The 27,550-nt window shown below is 41.5% G+C and overlaps 1 protein-coding gene across 2 annotated transcripts in view; it reads right to left on the bottom strand.

The window, feature by feature from the left end:
• Positions 1–5,778: 5,778 nt before the first annotated feature.
• The window catches only part of LOC311527138 (annexin A2), a 123,493-nt gene continuing 101,721 nt past the window's right edge, over positions 5,779–27,550 (bottom strand). For both annotated transcript variants that reach the window (XM_084640798.1, XM_084640797.1), the window contains 10 exons: positions 26,033–26,127; positions 22,404–22,517; positions 15,351–15,441; positions 13,593–13,672; positions 13,137–13,196; positions 12,318–12,411; positions 11,461–11,556; positions 10,428–10,486; positions 8,472–8,594; positions 5,779–6,147 (listed from right to left, as the gene is read on the bottom strand). In XM_084640798.1, the coding sequence (XP_084496924.1) occupies positions 6,088–6,147; positions 8,472–8,594; positions 10,428–10,486; positions 11,461–11,556; positions 12,318–12,411; positions 13,137–13,196; positions 13,593–13,672; positions 15,351–15,441; positions 22,404–22,517; positions 26,033–26,127 (872 nt within the window). In that variant the 3' untranslated portion in view covers positions 5,779–6,087. The remainder of the gene's footprint in view (positions 6,148–8,471; positions 8,595–10,427; positions 10,487–11,460; positions 11,557–12,317; positions 12,412–13,136; positions 13,197–13,592; positions 13,673–15,350; positions 15,442–22,403; positions 22,518–26,032; positions 26,128–27,550) is intronic.

Raw genomic sequence — 27,550 nt, 5'->3', positions numbered from 1 at the left:
CTGACTTCACTCAAATGCCTCACCTGAGAAAGGAGTATTAGCCTATGTCTGCCCTGCCCTCATTCAACCCTTTACTCAAGCGACTAATGGCTTGTCTACACTGCCCTGCGATTGGGACTACAGGGGTGGGAACAGCAGTCCACACGACAGTGCCTTGCTGTATCATCCCTGGGTGGACACTGCCGGTGTGAACTGAAAGGGTCCTACTCCATATTAATGGAATCCTGTTTGATGAGAACTATGCTAAAGCAAACAAGGAACCTTTTAGTTCATGCCTGCAATGTCCACATGGGGGAGTTACAGCTCAGCACTTTGCCAGGCCCTGCTATTCACACCCCTGGAGGCCCAATTGTGGGGCAGTGTAGACAAGCGTATAGTCACTTGAGCAGCAGCTTGAAAGAGTAGGGGGCTGATGGCCAGATTTTCAAAGGTACTTAAGCACCTAACGATACAGATAAATCTCATTGGGTGCCTAGCTGCATCTCCAGGTGACTAAATACCTTTGAAAATTGGCCTGTTTATCTGTGAAAGAAACACAGCTAGAAAAAAAACTGCCATCATGGATAAATCCTGGCCCCATCGATGTCAATGGGAGTTTTGCTAGGATTTCAACCAATGTGTTTGAATTTTATTTATAGAGCAGGGTCTTTACCTAGACAACCATTGTAGGGATTTAAGAACAACTGCCCATATTAAGGAAGGGCTATATCAGCAATGTGCAATGATTTAGTCTGGCCCCGCCTGTGCCTCAAGAGCAGTGGTTCCCAAACTGGGGTTCATGAACCCTTGAGGGTTTGTGAAATGTATTGGGGGGGTTCTTAGAAAAAAATTCTGTAATGGCGGACAGAGCCATCCATAGGGACCCCAGGCGCAGAGGCCGGCAGCCCGAGACCCATGACCATGACTTCCTGGCAGAACAAGTTTAAGCTTTGTTGTAGTTGTGCATTGTTTGCCTGGACTGCTCAGGACCCAGATGGTTGTGGGAGGAACTCTTTAATTGCGTTGGCTTCTTAAATACCTTCATGCTGTTTCACGTCTGGTACTCCTTGATAAAACATGTAGGCAGCTTAATCGAAGTGATAAGAGCTACAAAAGTGAAATCTTGGAAGAGTTTCTGTTTTCATAATGTAATAAAATTAATAATGTCATGATAAATAGTATGTAATAAATGTGTCATTAAAAAAAACAAATTATTTCCCAGACTGCTGTTTCTATAATTTATCCTCAAGTAAGGGAGAAAATCCCTGGAAATAGTCATTTTTAGGAGGGGGTTTCACGAGATTTGATATTTTCGTGAAAGGGGTTCGCAGTTTGGTAAAGTTTGGGAACCACTGCTCTAGAGTCATGTTGACTACACAGCTATATGTCAACATCATTATTACTGTTAAGCATATTAGTCACACCCAGAGGCCTGGCAGAACTTGCACACTGCTGTGCTTGGCCCTGTACAAGCCCATAAGATGACACCTCTGCCCCAAAGATTTTATAGTCAAAAAGCATTCTGTTGTGTAACAAGCTCTTGAGGCCATGATGTGCTGAGAGTAGGACATCATATGTTTACCTCAGCTTTAAGAGCGAGGGGAATATTTTAAGACAATGGAACAGGCTACTTCCTGCCTGCAAAGGCTTTTATACACTCCCAGAGCTCTGCCCATGTGGCTCGCTCTCTGAGGAACCCTACCACGTTTCAGTTTGTAACCCCTCCTATTCCATGGGACTTGTAGGTTGGTTGGTGACTAGTCGTAGATTTGGTACTCATCGATTTCATTCATGAGCTTTGGGTCTGGCTTTGTGGACAAAGCACATAACGCAAGACTCTTGAGGCAAATATGATCATTGCGACATAATACATTGTATCATAGTTACAATACACTTGTTTTTCCTACCCTACCTTTCAAATCCATTCATCTGCCCTCTAATTTGGCTGGAGGAGGGGCAGCGTGGTTCACCTCTGGGGTTTTAGGGAAACTGGTATTTTAATTGGAAAGGCTAGTCCCCCCCAGTTAAGGCCCTAACCTAGGACTTCAGAAAGCCAGGTTCAGTTTTCTATTCCTCTACAGACTTCCTGTGTGACCTTGGGCAAATCACTTAGCTGGTCCGTGCCTCAGTTCCCCTTCAATAAAATGGGGAAACTAGCACTTTCCTACCTTACTGTGAGGATAAACACACTGAAGACTGTTAAGTGCTCAGCTATTATAGCATGATGGTCTGGTAAAGTCTGTGACTAGCTAGAGGGGTGGATGGCCTTCAGATAAAGGTACAGGACAGAATGAAGAGCACTAGAGATTTCCTTATCTCTGTTAACCTACTTGCTCCTGGAGGGCCTCAGTTTCCCCATTCATCAAAAGTCTAACAGCACGCAGAAGGTGTTACCTCGTTGTGCTGCAGTTTGGGCTCCTCAGACAGTGTTGTTGAAATGGAAATAATTATTAGTTGCTAAGCTAGTGTTTTGGATTCTCCATGGCCTTTGTGTACCATTGGGAGGAGAACTACAGCGTGCATGCATTGCTGACTAACTTCTGCAGGCAATGAAAACCAGGCCTGTCCTATGCTTGGGACGGCACAGATTTGCAAGGATATATTTTAAATGTCTCTTCCAAGCATAGTGGATGGCAAATGTTGTAGTGGCCATTTTAGTAAAATAGGGCTCGAAACTATACTGTTTAAAAAATTGCAATTCCACTTATTCATGCATTTTAGATACTGGCCTTGAAGAGAGTGAAATTTTTAGTGAAGTATTTCAGCATTGCCCAGTCCACAACACTAACTCCCAAATCCCACAGAGGCCTAATCTTGCAGTAAATCCATTTTGGGCAGAGACCCACTCTGCATTGCATGGATCAGACGTAGGATGAGGGCCAGATTTTGCAAATTTGTCACCAATGTTGGAGTCTCACCAAGGAATTGTTGTGAAAGTATGAACAGCATGATTCAAAACAAACATTTTAGGTTTGTACTCAAACATACCTGCACTTAAAAGGAAGCTAAAATATTTGTATATATTTAATTAAATTATATTTTTAAAGTATAAAGTATATTTTTTATCCTAAAAGATGTAAAGTCTGACTGTGCTTGGACTCCCCCCCCCCCAAACATTGAGAAAGGTGCTTTAGGAAAAGAAAACCTGCATTAAACTAAAGATGCTTGGGGCAGTCGGTTCTTGGCCTTTTTGAAATGGGGGTCTCATTTTCACGACTGCTTTTATTTCTGCTCTATGTTCAGTCAAAATGACACTGGCCTTCTAAATCACATAGGTTTATTTAATTTTGCTTCTCATTAACCACTTAAATGGAAATTCCAGAGAGGGGAATTTTGAATATCCTCTAGCAGTGAAGCAGAACATGTTAGCCATCAAATTCTAGTTGCTCATTCCATTGACTGGAAAAATGTCTGCCATCTGATTTCTTTTATAGGACCACATTTGAGAAAGCAAAAGTTTATAGAGCTGACTTATCTAATTATATTAAGTTAGTGATTTGCTGTCTCAGCAAGTAGTTTTAATATACAAATCAGAATGAAAGGTGTTTTTGTAAACAGGTGTCAATGGCACTGTTCCATCAAGCACTAAATTGGAGGTGGTCCTGAAAAAAAAAAATTACATTTGTGCATGCAGATAGAGAGATTGCAGCTGAATTTTGGCAGTTGCAGACAGTGTTTCCACACCAAATCTTCAGCTCTGTGTAAAGCCAACTGTAGGTCAGCAAGAAAAATTACTTCATGCTTTAACAGCAATATGAACTGGGCTGCTGTTTGTGGCGCATCGTTGCCTTTCAGAAAGGTTGATTTAAAAAGAAAAAAATCTTAAATTATCTCCAGGGGGTAGAACAGTCTTTGCAATAAGGCTACAGGTCACGTAACATCTGAGGGACACAGCTGCTGAGGGAGGAAGTTAGGTTCCTAATATTTATATTGCACTGCGCACACACACACACACACGGCTTGGGCCCCCTCTGCTGAGCAGCGTGTAATTATATACAACAGCATCCAAAGAGCATACAGGGTTAAACCCCGAACCTGCATGGAAATACATACCAGCGTTCCCCTCCCTTTAGAGCTCCCTGTGGCCACAAGGGGCCCAGTGCATCATTGCCGGGTTGGAGCCCATTGCTTTTGTAGCTGTAAAACAGGATGGGTAAGGGCTGTGATTTTTTACCGATATAGTTACAGTGGTACTGCTCCCAAACATAGATGTAGTTATACTGGATATAAAGGACAAAGGCTCCAGCTGGTAGGAAGAGAAGCATCCAAAGCAAGGAATCATGTCCTGCAGAGAGAGGGATAAAATGAGGCCCAAAGCGGGTCATGAAAACCTTAAACAGTGCTAGAAAATAGCTTTTCTGACCCCAAAGTGTTTGTTTTTAAAATCTGCTATCATGGGCCTTTCCAAGGCTGAAAGAGTGCTGTGCCTCTCATTGGGAAGATGGAAATAGCCCCTTTCCAATGGTAAGTGGGAGGGTGGGCCAGAGCCTCAGATCCTTTTAGGCATTAGCTCACGTCTGTCATATTCAAGGTGCTGGGGGGCTGTGTTTTGGCCCCCTTACTTTGCACAGCATTCCCTGCAAACCACGCGACTGCGCAGCAACCTTCCACATACTGCACGTCACCAGTTGTGCTGCTCAGAACTTCCCTTGTGTCCCTGGGGCAGAGGCTGCAAGCACTTGGGCTGGGCTGATGACTCAGCTGGGCTTGGTCCCACTTCGGGGAAGGGGTAAAGCCCAGATGTCAGGAGCAGGGCGGCCAGTGACCCAAATCCCAGAGGGCCCCCTCAATGACACACCCCTCTTCTCGAATTACAATTGTGCATCCTGCCAAATGTTTTGCTATGCTTTTCTGGAGTTAGGGCACCAATGTAACCATCTGAGGTTGGGGTCAGAGCTAAATGAGAGGCGTAGAAAGGGCCTGATCCTGACACAAGTAGTCCTTGCTCCCTGTTTGGAAAAATCTGGCCCAGAATCTCCCTCAGGACTGGAAACCCATTGCACTTATTGACAATTGGGTTTCAACATTGACAGTCTGGAAAATATTAGAACTGAAATAAAGCAGAGCATGCTGGATGGGAGAAGTGAGTTACAAACATTTATGAAAACAGAGAGGAAATAGAAGAAAGTTAGCTATTAATTAATTACAAGCCAGGTTTGATAAAATTTATAGACTAACATGATTTGGTCTCTGATGCCTACTCACTCTGCAGTTTACATGACTGGATTTAATTTTACCACTTGAGGTGTGTCAAAGGGGACCAGAAGGAAGGCCAGAAAGAGCCTCCAGATCAAGAATACCAAGGAAATTAAACACTGATTGTAGCTCTGCCAGCAATCCAGTATGGGACAGTTTTTCCCCCTAAATGAATTAAGAATAATCTGAAAAATAGGGCATGCTCCCCTTTAGAATTAGACATGGACGTGTTAAAGAGAAAAAGAAAAGTGCCAAGATTAGACATTCACTGAATGCTCCCAGCTCAAGAGGGGCATTTGAAACCAAATGAAAAAAACCTCAGTTTTCATTCCTGCATGGTCTGACTCTCTGCAGATTGTTGGATCCTGCTCTGAAATGTTTACCAGAGCCCTCCTACTCCCCTCAAATTCACAGTATAAAACTCCTGTTTTTAGATCAACATCACCACAAGATGTTGGATCTCAAACTGCCTCTGATCTAGCAATATTGCTCATCCAGGGTAACATGGAGAAGATTCCACAGAGAGAATAAAGAAGGCAACGAACAATGGATGTTTACACACCAACCTATGCTATGAAACAAGACACCCAAGAGAAAGACCTGTTTTCTTAAAGTAAAAATTCAGTTTTATTTGTATTTTAATAGAAACATTATAAGAAGAAGGCAGAGTCTTTCACAAACACATTTCAATTCTTTATCCTTGGAATGGTCATTTCTCTGGCCTTTTGCTTATAAGAACTTTGGTAAAGCCAAGCAATGCACTGTCATCTAGAGAAGTACAAGAAAGCAAACAATACCATCAGTCTTGCAAATACAGAGGTAAATTCAGGTTAGCTAGGCAAGTTGAGGATTACAGGAAGATGAAGAGCAGAAAAGCACATCTGTGGACATGGATTTGTTTGGTCACCGTTTTCAATCCTCTCCTCCACACAGGTTCAGCAGCGCCCTCTGGTAGTCGCCCTTTGTATCTTGCTACAAAATGAGGGAAGAAAAATGAAACGGAAACTTTATGAAGAAATGAAGGTTACATGAAGTCCTAGTGTGACTGCACTGTACTCTGGACTTGCAGGACAAAGTTCAAGTAGGAGTTTATTTGTAAGCTGAAGTTTTCTATAGTGTTTGGCATGTACCATGATAAAAGTGGGACCAGTAAGGGGAACTCTGGTATAAAATGAACAACCTAAGGGCAGAGAGCAAAGGGACACGATTCAATTCTGTCCTATGGTTACCATCTATTAGCTACCATCTATTACCTCTTCTCTAGGGTAGATTTGAATCAGTAATCTCATGGTGGAAAGGCTTCTTTATTAAACCCTCATCTGCCCACCCACTCTCCAATTTGGTTCAATTAAGCAAAACACAAAACATTTTGAATTGCACAGCTCTTCCCTTTTCCTGAATACTGGATAGAGCCCTGATCTCATTTGGAATACAATCAATAAGTAAACAATGCAGAATTCACGAAAGGGGCCTGGTTTACATTAGAAAATTAGGTCATTTTAACAGTCAGGTCAGTCAGGGTCGTGAAAAATCCATGTCCCTCAGCAGCACAGTTAAGCCAACCTAATTCCTTATGAGACCGTGCTAGGTCCATGGAAGAATTCTTCCACCAGTTTAGCTACCGCCTCTCAGGGAGGTGGATTAACTAAAGCAATGGTGGAATCCATCCTGTCAGAGCTAGCAGTGTCTACTCTGAAGCACTACAGTGGCACAGCTGAGCCACCATAGCATTTTAAGTGTAGACAAGCCCATAGAATCTAATGGACTGTAAGAGCTTTAGGACAGGAACTGATCTTTACTATGCATATGTGGAGTAAGAATCAGTTCCTGTCCTAACACTCTTACAGTCTAAATAGACCAGATGAATAGCAATACCTCCTTTTCTCCCACCCTCTATCTCCCTGGGGAGCAGAGGCACAGAAAAAGTAAGCAACTTGCTTGAGACAACCCAGTAAGTCTATTACAGAGCTGGGGCAGCCAAATGATATTTTGGGCCCTATTGTTGGGCTGACATATAATGGTGACCTGAGAGTTCTAGCAGACAATGCTCCCATTGCTATGGGAAGTTATAATTCTTGTGTGAACTAGTTTAATATCCATCTAGTCCCTAATGGAATACATTGTATGTCACTCCCCAATATAAAGATATGGCCTTTTATTAGGAAACTCAGTGTAAATGAAAGATGTTTGCTCTCTCTGCCAGTAAAGAGGGACAGGGAAACTCCCCCTGTATATGAACCAAGAACATAAGATGTAGTCAGCCACATCTCTGCCCACCCTGTAGTGGAAACTGAACAAGATGTAAAGGACTACCTGGCCCCAAACTGTCTCCATGGCAGCTCTACAGCTGGGACTGCCACTGCCTACTCTGAGGGGGTACTTCCCCTTTTGGAAACCAGCAGCCACATACTTATTTCAGCTTTATGCTGCCACCAGGACTAACCCTTCCCTAGGGCCAGAGTCTCAGAGAATGCTGTGGGAGAGTGCACTAATAATGCAGGAGTGGCATGGGTGGTTGGTGCATAGCAGAAGTCATCTCAGAAGGAGCCACCTCACCCAGAACTGACCTCTTGTTTCAGAATTCCGCTGAGGTAAGAGAATGGGCCTGCTGGACTCAGGATTTTGATTTCAATTCACCCCATTGCCAGGCACCACTCATACAAATATTGGGTTGGGGAAGGAAGTTGAGACTCCTACATGGTGACTTGCGTGTGTGTGTCCATAACATATCTGGTGATCAGAGGCACAAGCCGCTGCTGCTGTGAACCTGTAACCAGGGAAACAAAGTCCCCGGTTCTCCATCTAATATTTATGGAGGAAAAAAATGGATTGAGACTTATCTTCCCCCACTCCTCAGGGGCCACAGACAGCGGTTACTCTAGCTCTAGGGCTACGGTAACTTCCACAGACAGCACAGCCTGGAATCAGGCAGGCATTTACACAACCTCTTTTTCCTTGGACAGCTCCAGAGCAAGCTGATCTGTGGTTATTTTTTTCCTTCTGTTTGGCTTTCTGGGAAGATCCACCTTTTCCCCAGGGATGTGGACATTTTCCCACAGACTGGTGCACAGTCACTATATGCAGCCTAAAATCTGAATATAAATTTTGCTGGCTAGACTCTCAAGGCAGCAACTAAAAGCTAAGGGTGGGATTTTCAGAAGTGCTTGGCATTGATCTACTGCTCCCACTGAGGCCAGTGATAAATTCCCATTGACTTCAGCGGCTGCAATTAGACCAATGCCAAGTGCTTCTGAAAATCCCATACACTGATTATAACAAGGAGCCTTGTGATTTACCTGGATGAAATAATAGAGGGATTTTCCATATTTCCTCTTGAATTCACTCTTAATTTTCAGCATATCAACCTCTGAGCGGGAGACCATAATCCTGATCAGGATCTTATCACGGGTTCCTTTGCCCTAAAAGCAGATTTACATTGAGAGCTGTTGTATTGTGAAGTGAAAAAACAAGAGAACCAGTGTCTTGTGAGGAGGGAGAGAATCTACTGATGAACTGTACATTGCTGCAGGAAAAGGTCACAATCAATTACTTCTTTCTGCATTCACAACGCCCTCCTGAAAACCTGAGGAGCAAGCTTATTTTCCAAACAATACTGTCCTCCATTTGGCCAATATATTATTGTGCATTTTCCATTACAGCAGAAGCAGTACATTTTATATCTTTAGACACCAGCATTGGGACCCCAAGGGCTGCAGCAGTAACTTGCACTGTAGCAGGGTACTGGCTTTGCTCTCTATTCATTCTAGTCTATACAGTTTCTTACACCACCCTCATCTTATCTAAGCATTTTCCAATAATGCATTATACCATAAGGCTAACATTTGTCCCATGTGGTCTCTCATTCTCTCCCCACAGGGAGAATAGTGCATGTAATTTAGCGCTTTGTTTTAGTAGGGTTTTATTTCTGGGGTGTGGGTGTGAGAGTTTAATTCACAGTTTCTTTGTTCAGTGAAGGCTAATCAACGGTTACTCTAGAACCTGCAGAAACACTCTACTTCAATGTCACCACCCCAAAATGATGACTGTGATGGTATTTCAGTGCAGAAATTTTAAAAAATATTTAGCCTCCAAAGACCCCCAAAGATTATAACAATTTTAAGTTATAGCTGAGTCAGTCTGAATCCTAACCATTTGACAGTGTTCCATTAAACCAATTTAAAGCACATGGGTCTGAGAGTCCTAAGGTTTAACCATCAGTTCAAAGAGGCTCGTCACAAATTTCTTTGGCATCTGGAAAGTTTCACTCATACTTGCTTAACAACTCTCTCTCTAGATAGCAGAGTTTTTATAGCCTTCTTACATAAAATAATCTTCCTCTTCTTTTAAACAATCTTGTTTCTTCCTTGGAGACCTTTTCTACAGTATGGTGACTGAACCAGGACACAAAGGTGATCTAACATGTAATGGTGCTCTAAAACAATTTCTTGTGACTTGTGTTCACTACCTGCATTTTTACATCCCAGAATTCTGGTAACTGCTAGGCTGAAGTCATGCACTTTCCAACGTTTCATTACTCCATTCCTATGCTCACTTTCTCTTGCTATGTACTCTGTGCATGGTGTCTCTTTTGACGCCTACCTACCTATGGGCCAGACACATTTCTCATTCACTTCAATGGGAGTCAGCTTGGGATATAGTTTGCACTTCATTTGAGTATCAAGCTTTGTTCTATCTGTTCATCTGTACTTCCAGCTTATCTAAGTAACTCTAGCTTTTGTCACTTTCCTCTATATTAATTGCTGCTTAACCCAGAAACTCCAGACTAAGTTTATTCTGGAAAAAGTGAACACTAATATTTCATCAAGGTATACTTTCCTGGCCTAAGGGAAAACATGCACATGAGAGACGGGTGTGGAAAAACTAACTGATGTTCACCACTGCTCTACACTTTGATGACAATAGCAGATTTGAAACAACATGTGTTGCGGGTTCTTACCGTTAGAATTCTCTCTGTTCTGCTTTTGCAAGCAGGTGCCATTAGTCTATTATTTTTTGCACTGAATACATCTGCTGACTTGAATGGACAAGATACATTAGATTAATTTTTCTATGCATACAATTTTTAAAGCATTCTTTTGAAGAAGGCCAGCCATGATGCCATCCGTAGGTATTCCAGTGCCATTTAAACAATCATAGATGTAATGGAAACTAAAGATTAAAATGTATTTAGACTATGAAGAGGAGCAAAACATTCAGTACTAAGAAACAAGGACTTCTTTAGTCCACCCTACCTTCATGGAGTCATACAATCGGTCAGCAAAATACAACTGCTTGTTCTGTATACACTGGACTGCAAAGTGAAGAACATATTATTGGTTAAACATACTGCACACACTCAGATCTGCAAACTAAAATGGCTTAGACTCCTCCTTTATAGATCTGATAGTTGAACTAGGAGAGGGTTTTCAAGAAGATATGGCTTCCCACTCCCAAAAAACCAAACCAACCAACAAAAACCCCAGAGACAAATGATCTGTATTTGAAACATGTGTTACCTAGAAGTTAATATATTTAAGTAACTGTACCAAGGAAGGTTTTCAATGTAAACCCAGCGCCCTAAAATCAAATAAAGTATTTTTTTCTCCTCAAACTGCTATCACGTCTCACCCTGGTGTCCCCCCAGGATTCAGTCTTAGACCCATATTCTACTTGTCTAACACATTCTGGTCACATCCTTTCTGAAAATGTTAATGCAGATGACACCTAAATAGACTTCCTCTTCATGGTTCTGGCTTTTCTTCATTTCTAGTTTTGAACAAGAGCCTGCCTCTACCATAAATTTCTATCAACTCAGTGTATCTGAAAAAAATATCCCACTGCTATAACTTCCCTCCACCAAAATGCCACCACCTCAATCTCATTCCACAAACCACACATCCCTGTCCATTTCACAGAATACAGTCCCAAATCAACCTCCATTTTCAAGTCTCCAAAACCCACAGACTGGCTTCACCCCCATACCGCCCTGCCCCCCCCTTCCAGCCACCCACCCTCTCCAGTCTTTTTCAACCCTCCAGGTTTCCAAAGAACAAACCCTAAGCAAATATTTAATGCATCAGATTGGAGCTGCAATACCCCCTTTTTTACAAAGAGCCGAAGGAACAATTCAGTCTCCACTGAAGATTATAAACTGGAGATGAACTAACAGCAGATCATCCACTTTAAACAACTGGGCTCTGCCTCATCTCAGCAAGTAGATTGCAAGAGCACTGGAAATGTTTCACTGAAAGCCATTCCTAATAACCTTAACGATGGTTTACCTACCAAGATTAAGGAAGGCAACTTCCAGGTCTCCCTTGAGCTCCTTCTTGATGTTCTCCAACATATCACAAGGGCTGTAGCTCTTGTACCTCTCGAACACTATAATAAGGAAGAAAACAATTAAAAAGAACAGATGTGTACCTGAGTTGTACAGACAAATTCAGGGGGTCAGAAAGACTGTGTGCACAAAAAACTGCACAGTGCAACTAGAGTGGGGCCAGGGGACATTAAGACGTTTGACCACCAATATCTAGATACTATGCTACCTCATTTTCATATCCGTGAATGAATGGCTATATTTCAGGAAGTTCTTAATTAATCAATGATTTGGGAAAATGTTACTATATATTAGCTTGGTTTTCTCACTAGGATATATGAAAAATCACTGTGACAGACCGTCCATCAGATAGATATTGATCCAATCTGCATCTACTTCGCACTGTGGAATTTAGGCTCTCAAAAATAAAAGAACCTCTCAAAGGAGTTTCCTGGGTGGTGATTATGTAAACACCAGAGGCCACTCCTGGGATCCACTGACATAAGCTTTACATGTGTGATGTTTACATACGGCAATTGTATGCCTAAATGTAGGCCTTTGCAGGAGTGAATTTAGAGACCAATTTTGAAAATGTAGCTTTTAAGATCTGCTGCTGGGTGTGTATGCATGTTCAAACAGGGAGATGTATTTACTCTAGAGATACAAATGTATTTCTTTTCAAATAGTCATGGCTCAGCACATAAACTTTTCACAAACATCGTCCTGTTTCCTGGGTTCTTGCGCTTGATTTAATCATTATTGCAGCCAAGCAATGACCATCTCCTTCTAACTCCTATGGAATTTTTTTTTCTTAGAACAGTACCTTTCTGGAGGTGGGGAATGCTCCTTTCAGTCATAATATTGATCCACTTAGCAACATCAATTCCCTTCCTCTTCTCACCAGCATCACAGAGGTCCTGTGGTTAGAATGTAAAGTGTTATTTTAGCCAGGGGTAAAATGAAAGAGCCACTGCAAAGCTATAGGATACCTCAGAAAACAAGTCCTACTAGAACCATATCAGAGGGGAATGTAAAGTGTAGACACATACTTAACCTAACCACTAAGGGGGATGCATACAGAAGGAATGGACTTACAGACCTGATTCTCAACTCACACAGGTTTTACATTACTATAATTCCATTCACATCAGTGAAGTTACTCTTGACGTCTCAGAGAACAAACAGGTCCTGGGTTTAATGGTGACAGGTGAACGGGACATTTACACAAAACTGTCAATAAATGTAATTCATTAAAAGATAGATTTCTCCAGACTCTCTCTTGGAATCATCTGGGCATCATCATTTTTGAATCTCAGCAGAGGACCACTGCCCTATTATGAAACTCTACTAGGAAGTCTCTTTTTTTGTCCAGGTGTCCATGGAAGCAGTAAGACAGCTGTGTATGGGTGTCGGTGGGAAAGGGAGCCCCAACATGGAAATGGCTGAGCTCTCACGATCATAAGTGGCACACACTGAAATCAATATTATGTCCATAACATGCTAGGGAATAGGAACATGCACACTCTCTTTATGTGAAAAAGTAAGCAACATTTTGATATGGTCTATTCAGAGTTTTCCAAGATTTATTTTAAGACATAGTACACTTTGGGGAGTTAACTTACCACTGATCACCAGCACTTACCCTCGCATCTATGTCAATCAGCTCATAATCAATCACACAAGTGTCCTCAAACCTTTTACCCTTCAAACAAGAACAAACATTTAGCAGACGTATCCAAATTGAAATAGTGTAAGCTGCTATCTACATTTTTTTCCTCTTAGTTCATGTTAGCCAACATTTGACAAATTAGCATTACAACACGTTCCATCTCCATTACAAAGGTCTGTTATGTTAGTTACTTTCTCGTCAAATTGCATTGTCATTCAGCATCTGCATCATGTTCTTTCAAATTGTCAGCTATGCAGTGACGATGCACATGAATCCAAACTTGCTATCAGTCAGATGGATGGATGCATTTCTGCTACAACTAGTCACAATCAATGTACGTGGCCTTCCACAGCTGGCAAGTGGACTGAGAAACATGACAGAATAAGGAAAACTAGACAGAGAAAAACGTATACCGCCTCAGAATCTTACCCTTGCCAGGCAAACCAGCAGCTTGCGGAAGTCACCAGAGGTGTCAGACACAATGTCCTTTTCCAGTTCTGTCTTGTACACTAGAATACAGCAAATACTTTTCTATTTACTGCTGACCCAGTCAACTGGAGGGATGATAGCTGCAAGTTACTTTAGATACTGTATTGGGAAGTCATATACGAACAACTGGCAAGTCTATTGAAACACAGCAACCCCAGGTTGTACCAAGGGTGGCACTGGTAGGATCCCTAGTGTAGGCAAGGCTCTGCCATCCAGGCTTGTTTTGCCAGCACTTATTATTTAAACACAACCACACCACACCTAGGCTCTTGAGTGAGTGTTTTATTACAGCAGATTCAGATCACCAATCATCGATTTTTTAGACTGCTTGCAGCTAAGAGACAATTTTGTGCAAAATAACCAGTTTAAATATATATGCTTAAATAAAGGAGTGCTGTCTGTGTTTCTGGCCTGGCACTAAAGCATTTTATTTCTTATTATGGTAGCAATTTTCTTCATTGCTACAAGGCTGCTACTTTCCCTCTGAAATTCTATAGGCATCTATCCCTGGATCCTTCCATTTGACCATCTACATGGTTTCATCCAATTCATCACTATAATATTATTTTCATCTTATGCCATTAACACACAGCGGTCTTTGTTAATACTTTATTGATTCAGCCACTGCTACTTTATAGAATTGTTTGCAGCTATCAAAGAACAAATATATGACAATTTTCTCCAATTAACGCCAAAGAAAACACTTCTTGCTACCCATGAAAACGCTGGACACCTTTGTTACTGTTTGTGATGAATGCAACTTGAAACATGAAAGGGTCATAAGAAATCTTAAGCAATACTGTTTGATACTGAACTCACATTCAAATCACTTAAATCCAGTTACCATCAACTGAGAAATGCAGCTAGGAATGGATAATATCCTTAAGCAAAGTTTGCACGGGGTGGGGGGAGAGAGAATCCATGCTTTTATCAAGTCTTATCCAGATTTCTTTGTATGCCTTTTTTTGGCAGCTCTATCAATTAAGATAATAAAAAGGCTTCTTTAATAGATTCCAAATTCAGCTGCTCCACATGGACAGAATCTACGAGTAGGATTTTGCTCTCACTTACTCTGACTCTGTCTTCCTTACAATAAAAGTAGAAAATGGACTATTGTGGCTGTTTTCACAAAAGAGAAATGACTGGTGGATACTAGTTTACTACAAGGCCTGCAGTTGATTCCAAGGCACCAAACCTTGAGACCCAAATTTCTTCCTCCATGGAAAATGCTTCTGGGACTCAAGTTAATTTCAAGGCAAAAGGGTTAAGTGAAAACAACCTTTGGAAGGCATAATTCCAGCTAGCCACGATGGCACCTTAATTTGTGCATATTTGGTTATTAGAAAGGGAAGGCAGTGGGTGAAATCCTGAGCTCCACTGACATCAACGGCACCAGTATTTCACCCTAGAACTCCTCCAGTATCCAAACAGTATGTATGGGTCCATAAATCATAAGGTGTTAGATACAGTATTTATAGTAGGCAGTTTGTCTAGGTCACGTTCAATTACACTGAAAACTTCATCAGTTATGCCAACATAAATACCTTTGCCTGTTGTATTTGACCAAAACACTAGGGATAATGAGATCCCTAGGAAAGCCAATGGTTAAAAGTTTTCCAAACTTTCCCGTCACTCATACAAAAGGAGAAAACGGAAGGGCCTAAGTTCACTGTGTTGAAAACACGAACACATACTTACTTTCCTTGTAGACTTTGTTAATTTCACAAAGCTCCTGGTTTGTCCTGGAGCAGATGATCTCAATGAGAGTGTCTTCAACAGTCCCTAAACCCTGAAACACAGGTAAGGTTTTCATTTGACACTAAAAATGAGCAGACTGCTAGAATGGTTCTGAAACGTTTGGTACACACTTTGGTAGTACTCCTTTCTCCCACTCAATCTTTGAGAACATTCCCATCCCCAGGCAGATGTAAAAATTGTAGCTGCTGGTATTTTTGCCCGTGGTATTGACCCTACTGCTGATGGCTCAGCCTCTTTCTTCTCATTAACTAGTTTGCTACTAGGTTAGTGGCACAGCACTGAACACAGTGTGAAAATGACTTCTACTCAATATTTCGGTTGGGACCCATCCAACCACCCCCTGCTCCCTGTCCCCTGACTGCTGCCCTGAGATCCCCTCACTCCCTGCCCCCTTACCATGCCGGAGCCAGCCATGCCGCCATGCTGCCTGGCAAGAGCAGTGGGCCAGAGCGCTGGTGGCACGGCGCGCTCAGGCTGTAGGGGACAGCCAGGGCCTAGCAGAACAGTCCCGTGGGCCGTAGTTTGCCCATCTCTGGTCTAGCAACCAGTGTACAGAAGGCTAGGGTTCCAGGATGCTATTCCAGCTCTGCCAATGACTGGCTGTTCAACCTTGGGGAAAAGTGCCTTAGCTTCTTTTTTCCTCAGCTTGCCTATCTGTAAAATGGGGCTAATAATACTAGTTATCAACCTCCTAGGGCTGTCATGAAGCTAATTCATACTTTTTTAAAAGGCTTTTAAAAAGCCATGGATGAGAGGTGTTTAAGTGCCAAATATTATTCTAATAACCTTGAGATACAGTTAATAATATCAGTGATAAACCACAAGCCAGGAGTATTTCAACACCAATTTGACTGTCTCATTGAGTTTCTAGATGAGGTTAAGGTGTTGCTAGCACTATATTTTTTTTTTCAACCTGTTAGTTTAGTGCACTGGATCAAAACCTGACCCCTTCGTATTAGGGGCTGAACTGGTCTCTCTCGTGCACACAAGACAACCCCCGACAGTCAGGTAGCAAAGCTACTATAAATATAAGACTTGGGGTGATATGTACTCGGAGGGCGGCACCTTCCATGCCACTGATCCAGCAAAGCGTTTAAGTGCATTCTTGACTTCAGGCATGTGAATACTCCCCATTTAATTTTCCATTTAAAAAGAAAGACAGACACTATTTTTATTTGATTTATTCTTTCACTGTTAAAGGCATTTGTATCAGAAACCAACAGGTCCTACTGAAAACAACAGTATCTCTTATTTCATGCCCCTGATCTAGCAAAGCACTTAAGTACATGCTTAACTTGAAGTTAATGGAACTACCCACATGCTTAAAGTTAAGCTCATGCTTAAGAGCTTTGCTGAATCAGCAGACCTAAAGTAAGGAACACTATAATTTTCAAGAGGAATTGTTGGTTTCTGGTGAAAATACCTTTTAACAGTGAGATAATAAGCCACATAAAAAGTCTCACCTCTACTTAGCTTTGTTTAAATCAAAAATTGAGACTAGTATTTTGTACCCACGGAGAATGTTATGCCTCCTGTATATTCTTTAGCTATTTTACAAGAGCAGAAATCAATACTGTAGCCCAAAACATACAGGGAGTTGGCAGTATTATTACCCATGTTAATACTAAGGAATAAAAGTGTCTTTAGCATGCTAGACTAAATATTCAGATTAATACATACATTTTGAACAAGCTGGATGTGTTGAAAGGACATGATAAAATATGTATTTCAAAGCCTGCTTTTGTGATCAAAGTCAAGATGTAATAATCAGGTTTCTATATTACTTGCCTTTCTTTAGAGCTATAGTAAAAACAAAATGTAGCAGCGCTACTTTGAACTATGTTGAATTACAACTGTTTAAAACAGAAATCAATGATTGGTGTTAATATAATAAGAAAATTACTAACCCATATGAAAAGGTGTCAGCTGATAATTAAACTCTATGGGAGTTCAGATGCTCCAAAACAGTGTAGTTCAATCAATATGCTCTTACCCTCAGGCTACTGGTCAATTGTTTATTTCAAAATTTTTATTATCAAAAAGAGAGCCAGAGCTATTTTATGAGCCCATTTCTTTTGCTGGCAGGGTTTTTCAATGCCTCATTAAATCTCAGGTATTTGTTATGCCAAAAACCCCACCTCCAAAATTCCTGACTTTATCAAGGAAAAGCATGTCATCAGCAAGATTGAAGTTATGTAGGTTACTTTTCTTATATAGGGTAGGAACAATACTCAATTCTGCTTTATGATAAAAGTAAAATGGTGGAAAATGCCTTCCACAAAATGTCCATACAGCTTTTCTGTATTAAAATGTCACCTTAGGGCCTGATCCTGAAAACTTACTACCAGGAAGAATGCTACAAAATGAAACCTAAAGGCCTGATCTGGCAAATACTACCGGAGGACTTCAGTGTGACTACCCAAGACAGCTTTTTAAATCTATCCATGATGCCTATAAATTGGGAAACTGTTGCAGCATCCCCCACAAGCTAGGTCCAACAACAAAAATAGATTAAAACCAAAAAAAGCCCAATCAAGCTTTTTTCCAAGCACATCCTATGGAGGAGTCATTCAAGTTGTGTGCTTAAGCCAATCATCATCATAGATGGTCAGAGTCAGTTACTGGACAGAAGGCTTCCTATTATGCCTACCATTTTGGGGCTGTTTGTCCGTGTAGGACTTGACATATTTTTGCCAGGTCATCTGGTAGTACTGGGCACAGTCTCCAGAACATAAGAATGGCCATAACTGGATCAGACCAATGGTCCATTTAGCTCAGTATCCTGTCACTGACTGTCAACTCTCTCCATTGTGAAAATTAACAATTTATTTCTACTCTTAATTTCTTATCTTTTAACCAGTTTCTGATCAGTAAAAGGACCTTCCCAGTTATCCCATGACTACTTAGTTTCCTGAAGAGCCACTGGTGGGGGCTGCAGAAAGCGGCAGTCAGCACATCCCTCGGCCCACGCCACTTCCTGCAGCCCCGATTGGCCTGGAACAGCAAACCATGGCCAGTGGGAGCTGCAATCGGCCGAACCTGCGGACGCTGCAGGTAAACAAACCATCCTGGCCCATCAAAGGATTTCCCTGATGGGCCGTGTGCCAAAGATTGCCAATTCCTGATCTAGCCTAAGCCACACAGAAGAGTCAAAGGTCATCTGTCTACAGGTCAAAACATTATTTTATATCTAAAAAATGGAGTAAATTATGAAGAAACCCACCATTCTGTAAGTGCTTCTTTAATAATAGTAGGAAGAAAGAAAAAAAAAAAAGAAGAATCTAATAGCAAACAATTTACAAAAAGGCTCACACATAATAGAAACAGGAAAATCCCCTCATTAGGTTTGTTCTAATAAATGTCTGGGGAAGGAGTAGAGATTAATAACAAAATACTTCTTATATTTTTGTTTTGCTTTCAGATATACTGGGGGGGGGGGGGGGGGGAGGAGGCATGCAATGGAATTGTAATGAATACAATACTGTAGTTACCACAAACTAATTCTCAGCAGTAATCTTTTTCTGGAATAAAACAAGCTGTATATATATGAACAGGATTTTTCCCCCCTGTTTCAAACTCTCAAGATCTCTAGAAAAAGTACCCTTAATTCTGAAACTCCAGGAGACTTTGTGATGCAAATCTTTAGCCAGTTTAACAAATCATCTTAATTTTTGCTTGCATCCTATTTACGGGTAAAAAAAAAAACAAAACAAAAAAACACAACACCCCAAAACCTGCATGTGCCAGCACAAATAAGTAAGTTTGAGGCCTCTCTGCCTGATCTGTGCATGTACATGGGCAAACGTGGATTTCATCCATACAAAAAGAGTTGCACTTGCATTTTTAAGGTTAATTTAAAGCCAGAATTGAACATTTGGCCCTGTGCATGGTAATTTGTTGATGCTCCTTGTTTACAAGATAGTGATATATTCGAGTCTAAACATATCAAAAGGAGTTTATTAGACCAAGACTGCTTATAACTCTCTTAATGTATCGGAGCATATCTGACCCCAATGCATACAAAATGTAAACAAAAATTTCCGTGCCAAACCAGTGCCTCTTTATACATTAAGTATTCTCAAAGTAGGATCAGATCAAGCTTTCCACACTGGTGTTAGCATCCTACTTGTTTTGTTTTGGGGTTTTTTGGCTATAGAAAAGCAGAAGTCACTAAAAAAAAACCTCACATTTGCTACTGGCTTGGTGAAATCTAATTATAGCACACACCAGCAGTTTGGGTCATCTGCCCTGAGATAGGCACTCACGGTCATGAGCCACTCCAGACAGCATGACACTTGCATCTGTTCCAGAGAACGAGGCAAAAAAGCACATCAAAAATGTGCAAAGTGTAAAAACTTTGTATGTTCTGTACATGTCACCTATTTGTTCAAAGTATTCGGCCAGTAATGCCTCTTTAATGTGTTTTCAGTTTTTATATTGTTGCTGTTGCGATCTATTTTTAATATCTAAACATGGAGTCAGTTAGACTCTGACACCTGTACAGTATGTGGCTTATTCTAGAACGTGTTTGATCAAGGGGACAGTTAGTCACTCCACCACAAGAACTCTACAGTGTGCTGCTGAATCTAGGAGAGTTTTAACTTGTTCATCGTTCACTGGTTACAACCATGTCTGTTTTAATTGCATCCCATGTGTTTTTCCCCCAATTTTGACATACTAGGAGTCTCCAAGACCCCAATGCAGAAATAGCTGAGTGATTTTTGGTCCAATATGAGGATTAATACCAAAAATTGCTCTCACCCTCTCTTCTTTTGCAGTAATTTCTCTCTGTGCTAGTCATTATGGGGGATTTTATGTATTTGACTTCCCCATAAATATTTTTCAATGAACATGATAATGATTTTTTACAAATAATTTTTTTGTAGGGATTTCTTCTTTTCTCATCTAAGATTCTCCTTGGATGTAGCTTATTAAGCAAGCTTCAAACAAAAGAAACTAATGAGTCAAGCCAAACTAAAGTCCAATCATGAACGGGCAGCATTTAACAACCATCGCTGAAAACTCTAACAGCAGACTCAGGATGTCAGGCTTCGGATCAGTGGAAGAGGCGGACAAATGAGCTTATGAAGAGGACACAAGTACTCGGTCACCAAGTGAAAGTATAACAACTACACAATGCCAGAGGCAGTGGTTCTAGTGAGACCTTTGCAGCCTGGTCTTCTGACTACAAATACAGTACGGGGACAGTGACTATCCATAATTACAGACATATTAAAGACAGAATGAAAAACAAGCGTCATGATGAGGAATAAAATACAGACCGTATCTGTTTCAACCAGCAGAGGGCAGCATTTGATTGTCCAAAAGAACCAACTTTTTGACTACAATTTATTAAATGGTTTTGTTATTACCTGTACCTGAAATTTTTCTCTGAGCTAGGATGTCTGTTAACTAGTTCAGTCTGTTGCTGCCAACTTTAATTTTAAAAAAGTATTTGTGTGAACAATTTATATTAGTGAAAAACAATTTTAAAAACCCAAAAATTTACCTAACCAAGAATATCAAAAATTTAAGTGAGAAGGTAGGTGAGGTAATATCTTTTGCTGGAACAACTTCTGCTGGTGAGAGAGACAAGCTTTGAAGCCACACAAAGCTCTTCTTCAGGTCTAGGAAAGGAACTCCCAGCAAGGTAAGGGGCCACGCTACCTTGAATGGTCCCTTACAATAGATTCTAACTACTTATGCCTAACAAAAATGATTAGGGGGCTGGAGCACATGACTTATGAGGAGAGGCTGAGGGAACTGGGATTATTTAGTCTGCAGAAGAGAAGAATGCGGCGGGATTTGATCGCTGCTTTCAACTACCTGAAAGGGGGTTCCAAAGAGGATGGATCTAGACTGTTCTCAGTGATACCAGATGATAGAACAAGGAGTAATGGTCTCAAGTTGCAGTGGGGGAGGTTTAGGTTGGATATTAGGAAAAACTTTTTCACTAGGAGGGTGGTGAAGCACTGGAATGGGTTACCTAGGGAGGTGGTGGAATCTCCTTCTTTAGAGGTTTTTAAGGTCAGGCTTGACAGAGCCCTGGCTGGGATGATTTAGTTGGGGATTGGTCCCGCTTTGAGCAAGGGGTTGGACTAGATGACCTCCTGAGGTCCCTTCCAACCCTGATATTCTATGAATCTGCACCACCTTGCATTTTGCTGTGATGCTAGGAGTTCCTTTCCCAGACCTGAAGAAGAGCTCTGTGTAGCTCGAAAGCTTGTCTCTTTCACCAACAGAAATTGTCCAATAAAAGACATTATCTCACTCACCTTGTCTCTCTAATATCCTCGGTACAACTACATTGCATACAAAAATTTAAGTGACATTTAGAAATATGAAAGCCAAAACATGAGTTTTCTTGTAGGATTTTAAAAGCAAATCCTGGCACTGGTAGGTGTTCACAGTTTTTTTGCATGTGCACAAAGTTCGAGTCAGTTTTCAAAGCCATCCTTTCAGAGGCTCCTGGGGAAATTGGACTTAAGCACCTCCTTGTGTTCAGATTTTATGGAGGGAAAGGACTAGATATGAGACACCCTCTCACAATCAGTGATGTGACCCCGTAATTGGAAATGATTTATGTTCTATCACAGGAGTTTTTGGCTCTAGCTAACAACTTCTCTATTTTGTTTTAATATTGAAAACACTTTTTTTTAAAAAGTATGCAGAAATGCAATCAGGAAAGTAGTTTGCTTTCCAAATGCTCTTGTACAGGTGCCTATTCAAAGCAGCCGATCAGTTATGTCCTTAGCTTCATGTTCATTCTTCAAAAGTTATTTTTAAAAAGTAAGTGACAAACATTTAAATGAAAAATCTCACCTGGCCCAAGAATTTAACTAGTGGATACTGATTTTGGGTGCCTTATGTTGGACATCTGAAAACTGTAGCACTTAAAAATACGTGGCCATTTTTTAAAATCATGGCCTTAGGTAGCAATTCTAAAGGATGACAGACTTACTTGGAGCAACTTCAGTTTCAATTCTCATTTACCTTCATGGCACCTTTCAGTTCAGAAGCATCATACTGAGCCGGTGTCTTCAACAGGCCCAAAATCACTGCCTCCAGGTGACCTGAGAGAGCTGACTTCAGTGCTGCAGAAAGTTCCTTTAAAAAAATAAAAGGAGAAAATGATTAAAGCTCATTTTTGACCTCCAGACAATTCTGCCTTCAGTGGTTGTGAATCTCCAAGATTGTTACTGCTTTTCCTGGAGAGTGGATAAGGAAATGGAAGACAGGGTCTTTCAGTGAAATCTAGAGAGGAAAAATGAGGCAAGCAGAGTTTCTTTCACCCCTTTAAAAGAAAAGTATCACCAATCTGCACCAACCCTCACTGTCACTCACTGCTAGAGAGAATAATAAAGAGAGGCAGATGTGTCCATTTCCTAGGATGTGGTCAATTCAGGGAGCTACAGTTTAGCTAATCCATTCCAGATGAGCATGATCGATTCCAATTAACTTTGTGTGAAGTCTAATCTTTGCACTTCAGTGTAAAGGTTAAAAAGCATATAAACCAATGCAATGGGATTAGGGAAAACAAACAAACAAAAAACAAACACACACACAGTTTAATTCAAATGAGTTGGGGACTGTTCATTTCTTTCCTCTTCCCTCAGCTTTTCAACTTTGGGCTTGTCTACAGGGCACTGGCAAAGTGCACTAGAAGGGTGTGATTTGCAGAATGCTCTAATTACCCATGTAGACACTGCTGGTGCACTCTAAAAGGCACCTAGTTTGTGTTGACGGGAATCCAGTTCCAAACAGGATTATACTGACACAAACGAGCATCTATTAGAGCACACCAGCAGGTGTTAACACAGGGCAGCTAGAAAACACCCCTCCAGTTTACTTTGCTGCACCATGTACACATGCCCTTCATTTCCTTTAAACAAATTTCTGCTTCAGTGGTGGAAGCAACAAACCAGGCACGAAGTCAGGGTAACACTAACACATGAAGTGCACCTCAACACTCCTATGGGGACAAGAGTTAAATGCATTAACGTTTCATTTTGTAGCTCTTCTCTCAAAGAGTGTGCATCTAAACATCTTCCAGCCATTTTACCGCAGGGCTTCAAACCAGTGAGCCAGTGCAATGATACCATAAACCTGCACATGCCGTCATCACCAGAATAAGTGGTTGCAAGTACCATGGCTAGGTATATGAAGTGCTGAGGACTAATTCTATCATAAGTGAAACTCCCTAACCGGATGTAGAGAGAAGTATCAATAATGTTCTACGCTGCTTATAGTAAGTGATCTCTTGGCTCAGGGAGCTTCATTCAATGCTACTGGCATTTCCTGACCAGTTGGGCTCAGGAAAACAGAGCTTTTAGCTGATCATGAGAATGGTGTGAAGCCAGAAAGTCTCTTTTCCAGCAAAAACTATGTTATGCACACTGTAGGTGCCAGTTTAAGTGAGTTTACAGAGTCTGAGAGGTCTCCAGCTAGCTGTTCGTCACAGATACTTTAGGAGAACAGGACAAGTGTTCATTCACTTGAGCCAAAGGTAGATTAGTACAGCCCTGGTTTGGGATAAAATGCTAATGGAAGGGCTGGAAATTACTCTGTCTACATCCTTATTTCTAACTGCAGCGATGAAATTGTAGGGAGACAGTAGTAAGATCTGCTAGCAGCAGCATAATTTCCACATATCAAGCAGGGGATCCTTCCTGCCATTCTGTGCCACCGCTAGAAGTGAACCCAAAGGGAAACAGAAGGAAGCAAACACTTGCCAAGCTGCTCATTATTAAATCTCACACTTACAACCAGAAAAATGTTCCAAATTAAAATTAGAACATGGCAGCACAATCCCAAACGACTGTTGGCGAACGGATTCCCTATAGGGTTACAATGAGCAGAGCTCTGTGCAAGGACATACACAGGCAAGGTCCTAGGCAGCCTTGGATAACTCCTATAACACATCTGGAAAGGGAAGATTTAGCAGCTCCTGGGGGAGGGATGCTGGGTCCCAAGAGAAAGAGGGTCCAAACAGTGTTTGATTTTTCATGAATGGGAAGGGAGGCGGGATCATGAGACACACCCTTTAAAACAGAAATCCATACTATTAACAGAAGTTTGAGGACCTCTGCTGTAAGCCACAGGACACAGCAATTCCACCTTAGGAGGAACTCTAATTTAGCAATATAAGATGTCTCCAAGGAAATCTACAAGAGACTATCCCTAGAGAGCCCTGGGCAGGTGGAGCCCTGAATCATCAGACAGGATGCATCGATTCATGGGCTGTTTCCTGCTCTCTTAACACTGACTCATTTGTTTTCACAGTTGCATTGGAAGGTCTGTTCTCTTAGTTTCCATGGTTTCCACAGGCCACTCTACCTTTGGCACCAATACAATCCCATCTCTTAACTGGTATCTTTAGCATATTTGTGGGCTGGGAAAGGGAGGGAAATGAGTGAAGGGAATCAACATCTGGATAAAAATTCTGAAGATCGTCATCATGATCTCAGAACTTTGGCATATTTTTAATCAGAGCTTCAAGTCTTACTATTCAGGGTCCAGCTTATAACCACAGCTATCCTGACGCCCTTGCACAAGATGGGGGTTACACTCAGCTCTGTGTGCGCGTGCACGCCCAACTTGCATACACTCAGTAGAGTCTGTAGGTACCTAAATCAGGAATGCACAAAAGTTTGTGAATTTCAAAAACATAGCTCTGGATTTGTACTTGGTTTCAGCTGAGATTTCAGGGCTTCTATTTGGTGTCTGACAAATCTGAAAGAGATGCAGCTGTCAGAACCCAATGGGAATCTATGCATGTTTTTCCTTCTTTTATGTGGGCATAAAACTTCAATTAGAGGAATATTTTAAAACTTGTTCAAGAGAACATCTCTCGGCTCCCTGCTAGAAGGCTCATTTTACAGACAGCTATGCATATTTTATATAGTCTCCTTTTCATCATCAACAGCTTGGTACACTGGATAGTCTTGTCAGGATAACATCTGGTGATAATTTAGCCGGTGAGCTGACTTTGTTCAGTACCTGCATGATTCACTGTATAACTGATTGCAGTAGTTATTTGGACGGACTGTGTGAATGAAAGCTGGAAGAGTTTCCTTCCGCTAAGTTACCTGAACATGCATATCTTCCCTCAGTTCCGCTCCTTTTACTGGGTCCCAGACGTCAGGCATCACTTGAACAAAAAGGATTTTCACATGCTCAAGCACGCACACTGCTACACACACAATGGACATAGGAGAACATGCCTGGCTGGTGCTAAAACACTGGGCTTGATTTTTAGACGTGTGAAGAACCCCTTCTCCAGGGGATTTCAGTTACAGATGTGTGTGCTTCGCAACCCTAGGAATCTGGCAGGAGAGGCACAGCTTTAGATTCCAATGGTGTCATAACCTGCCCGCAATAAGGTGGGCTTTAGAGAGATGGTAGCATATCCCCATCAGCAGCATTCCTGGTACTTTGGAATACCTACAGGAGGAATGCATCAACAGTCACCAGCTATTTCTTAAACTATCTTGAGCCAAGCTCAGCCACAGTAAAAGCAAGTGGACCTCCCAGTGAAATCAATTATAGTATGATCACTTCAAACCTAACCACGAATGTGACGGATAATACCAATCATAAACCAGTCTTGATGCTCTCGGTACCTTTTTAGTTCTCCTCTGATAGGCAAAGGCGATATCCTGCCTCTGTTCATTGCTGCGGTTTGTCAAAATGTTGATGATGGTGAGTTCGTCCACACCTACAAAGATAGAACGCAAAGGATTATTGAGAAATCTCCTCTTGCACTGGTCTCTTACTTATTAAAACAGTATCATTTGCTAGAAGTGCACTGTATGCAACACCCACAATGGGCTTCATTACTATCAACAATGTCCTGCCCTCATAGTAAGTGCAGCCAAACACCAGTTTTCAAAACAAGTGCACATAAAACATGTGCAAATCTATCTGTCCACAGACAGAGAAACATAGGTGCACTCAGGCATGCAACTGTTTGAAAAACTGGTCCTGGAACACGGAGATGATGTGCTACTTCTATCTCCTGCTTGGTTGAAAGTGTGTCACTCAGTCTCCTGCTAGGAAAGTCATGTGAAAGTATTTCCTGTAAAAGTGATGTGAAATGCAATTAATTACAGCCTGCTCATGTGGTTTCAATTGAGCAATTTCAATTAGGCTTCTTAATAAAGCAGTTATTTTTCCAATTCACCACAAATATTCCAAACACAGTGATCAGAAGAAAGGCCACTACCTTCCCTTTCTTTCCCCAGCAGCCCAGAGGTTCAAAAGGCTATGGCCCCTGTATGTCTACACTGCAATGTAAGCCCAGGGTCAAACTCAGACTCAAGCCTAACTCCCCTTCCATCTAAACACAAATTACACTAATCCAGGTCTTGGATCCAGGGTCCCAGGACCCTATGGGGTGGAGGGTCTGAGCCCAAGTCAAGCTGGGACCCAGACTGCAAGCACTATTGCTCTGCATCGTAGGTGGGGAGGGCTGCAGAGCGCTAGCTCAAGACCACCCTGAAAAGTCTACACCTCAGTTAAATAGCACCACAGCCCGAGCGCAGCGAGCATGAGTCAACTGATACAGGCCAGACATGGGTATCTAACTGCAGTGTAGATATACCTTACAAGTCCACCAAAAGTATCCCACAATCCCATGGGCTGACTTTCTTTTGTCCTCTGGACAGTCAAGTTTTCCCACACTGCACCACAAAGAGCAAGAGAAGCCACATTTTGGGAAGGCACTAGGAAGTCTGGGATGTGGATGGCTGGACTCAGGCCCGCTTCATGCGGAGTAGATGCTGGAGCCCCAAGTTGGGACGCAAGATTCAACAATTCTTAACCTGGGGTTACAAATGAGCGTAAACACTCAAGCCCTAGGTTAACAAACCACAGGTCTGCTCAGCTCTACTAGCCTGGGGCTTACATTGCAGTGTAGATTTGGATACTAATATCTAAATTGTATTCTTAAATTTATTCCCCTAAATTTGGGTTATTGCTGATTATGTACTGTATGTATCATATGACTTTTAAAGACAAACTTTGTATTTGTGGATAATCTAGCACTATACCCAGATGAACAGACACTTTTCTCAACCTGTGTATTACATAATTTTAACATTAGCTTTAAAAAAATGTTTATACTTTTTGATACCTATTGG

Source organism: Lepidochelys olivacea (genome assembly GCF_965140295.1).
Source record: "Lepidochelys olivacea isolate rLepOli2 genome assembly, chromosome: 10".
Lineage (NCBI taxonomy): Eukaryota > Metazoa > Chordata > Testudines > Cheloniidae > Lepidochelys > Lepidochelys olivacea.
Note: the sequence above shows the minus strand (reverse complement) of the source record. Positions and strands in the feature narration are given on the sequence as shown.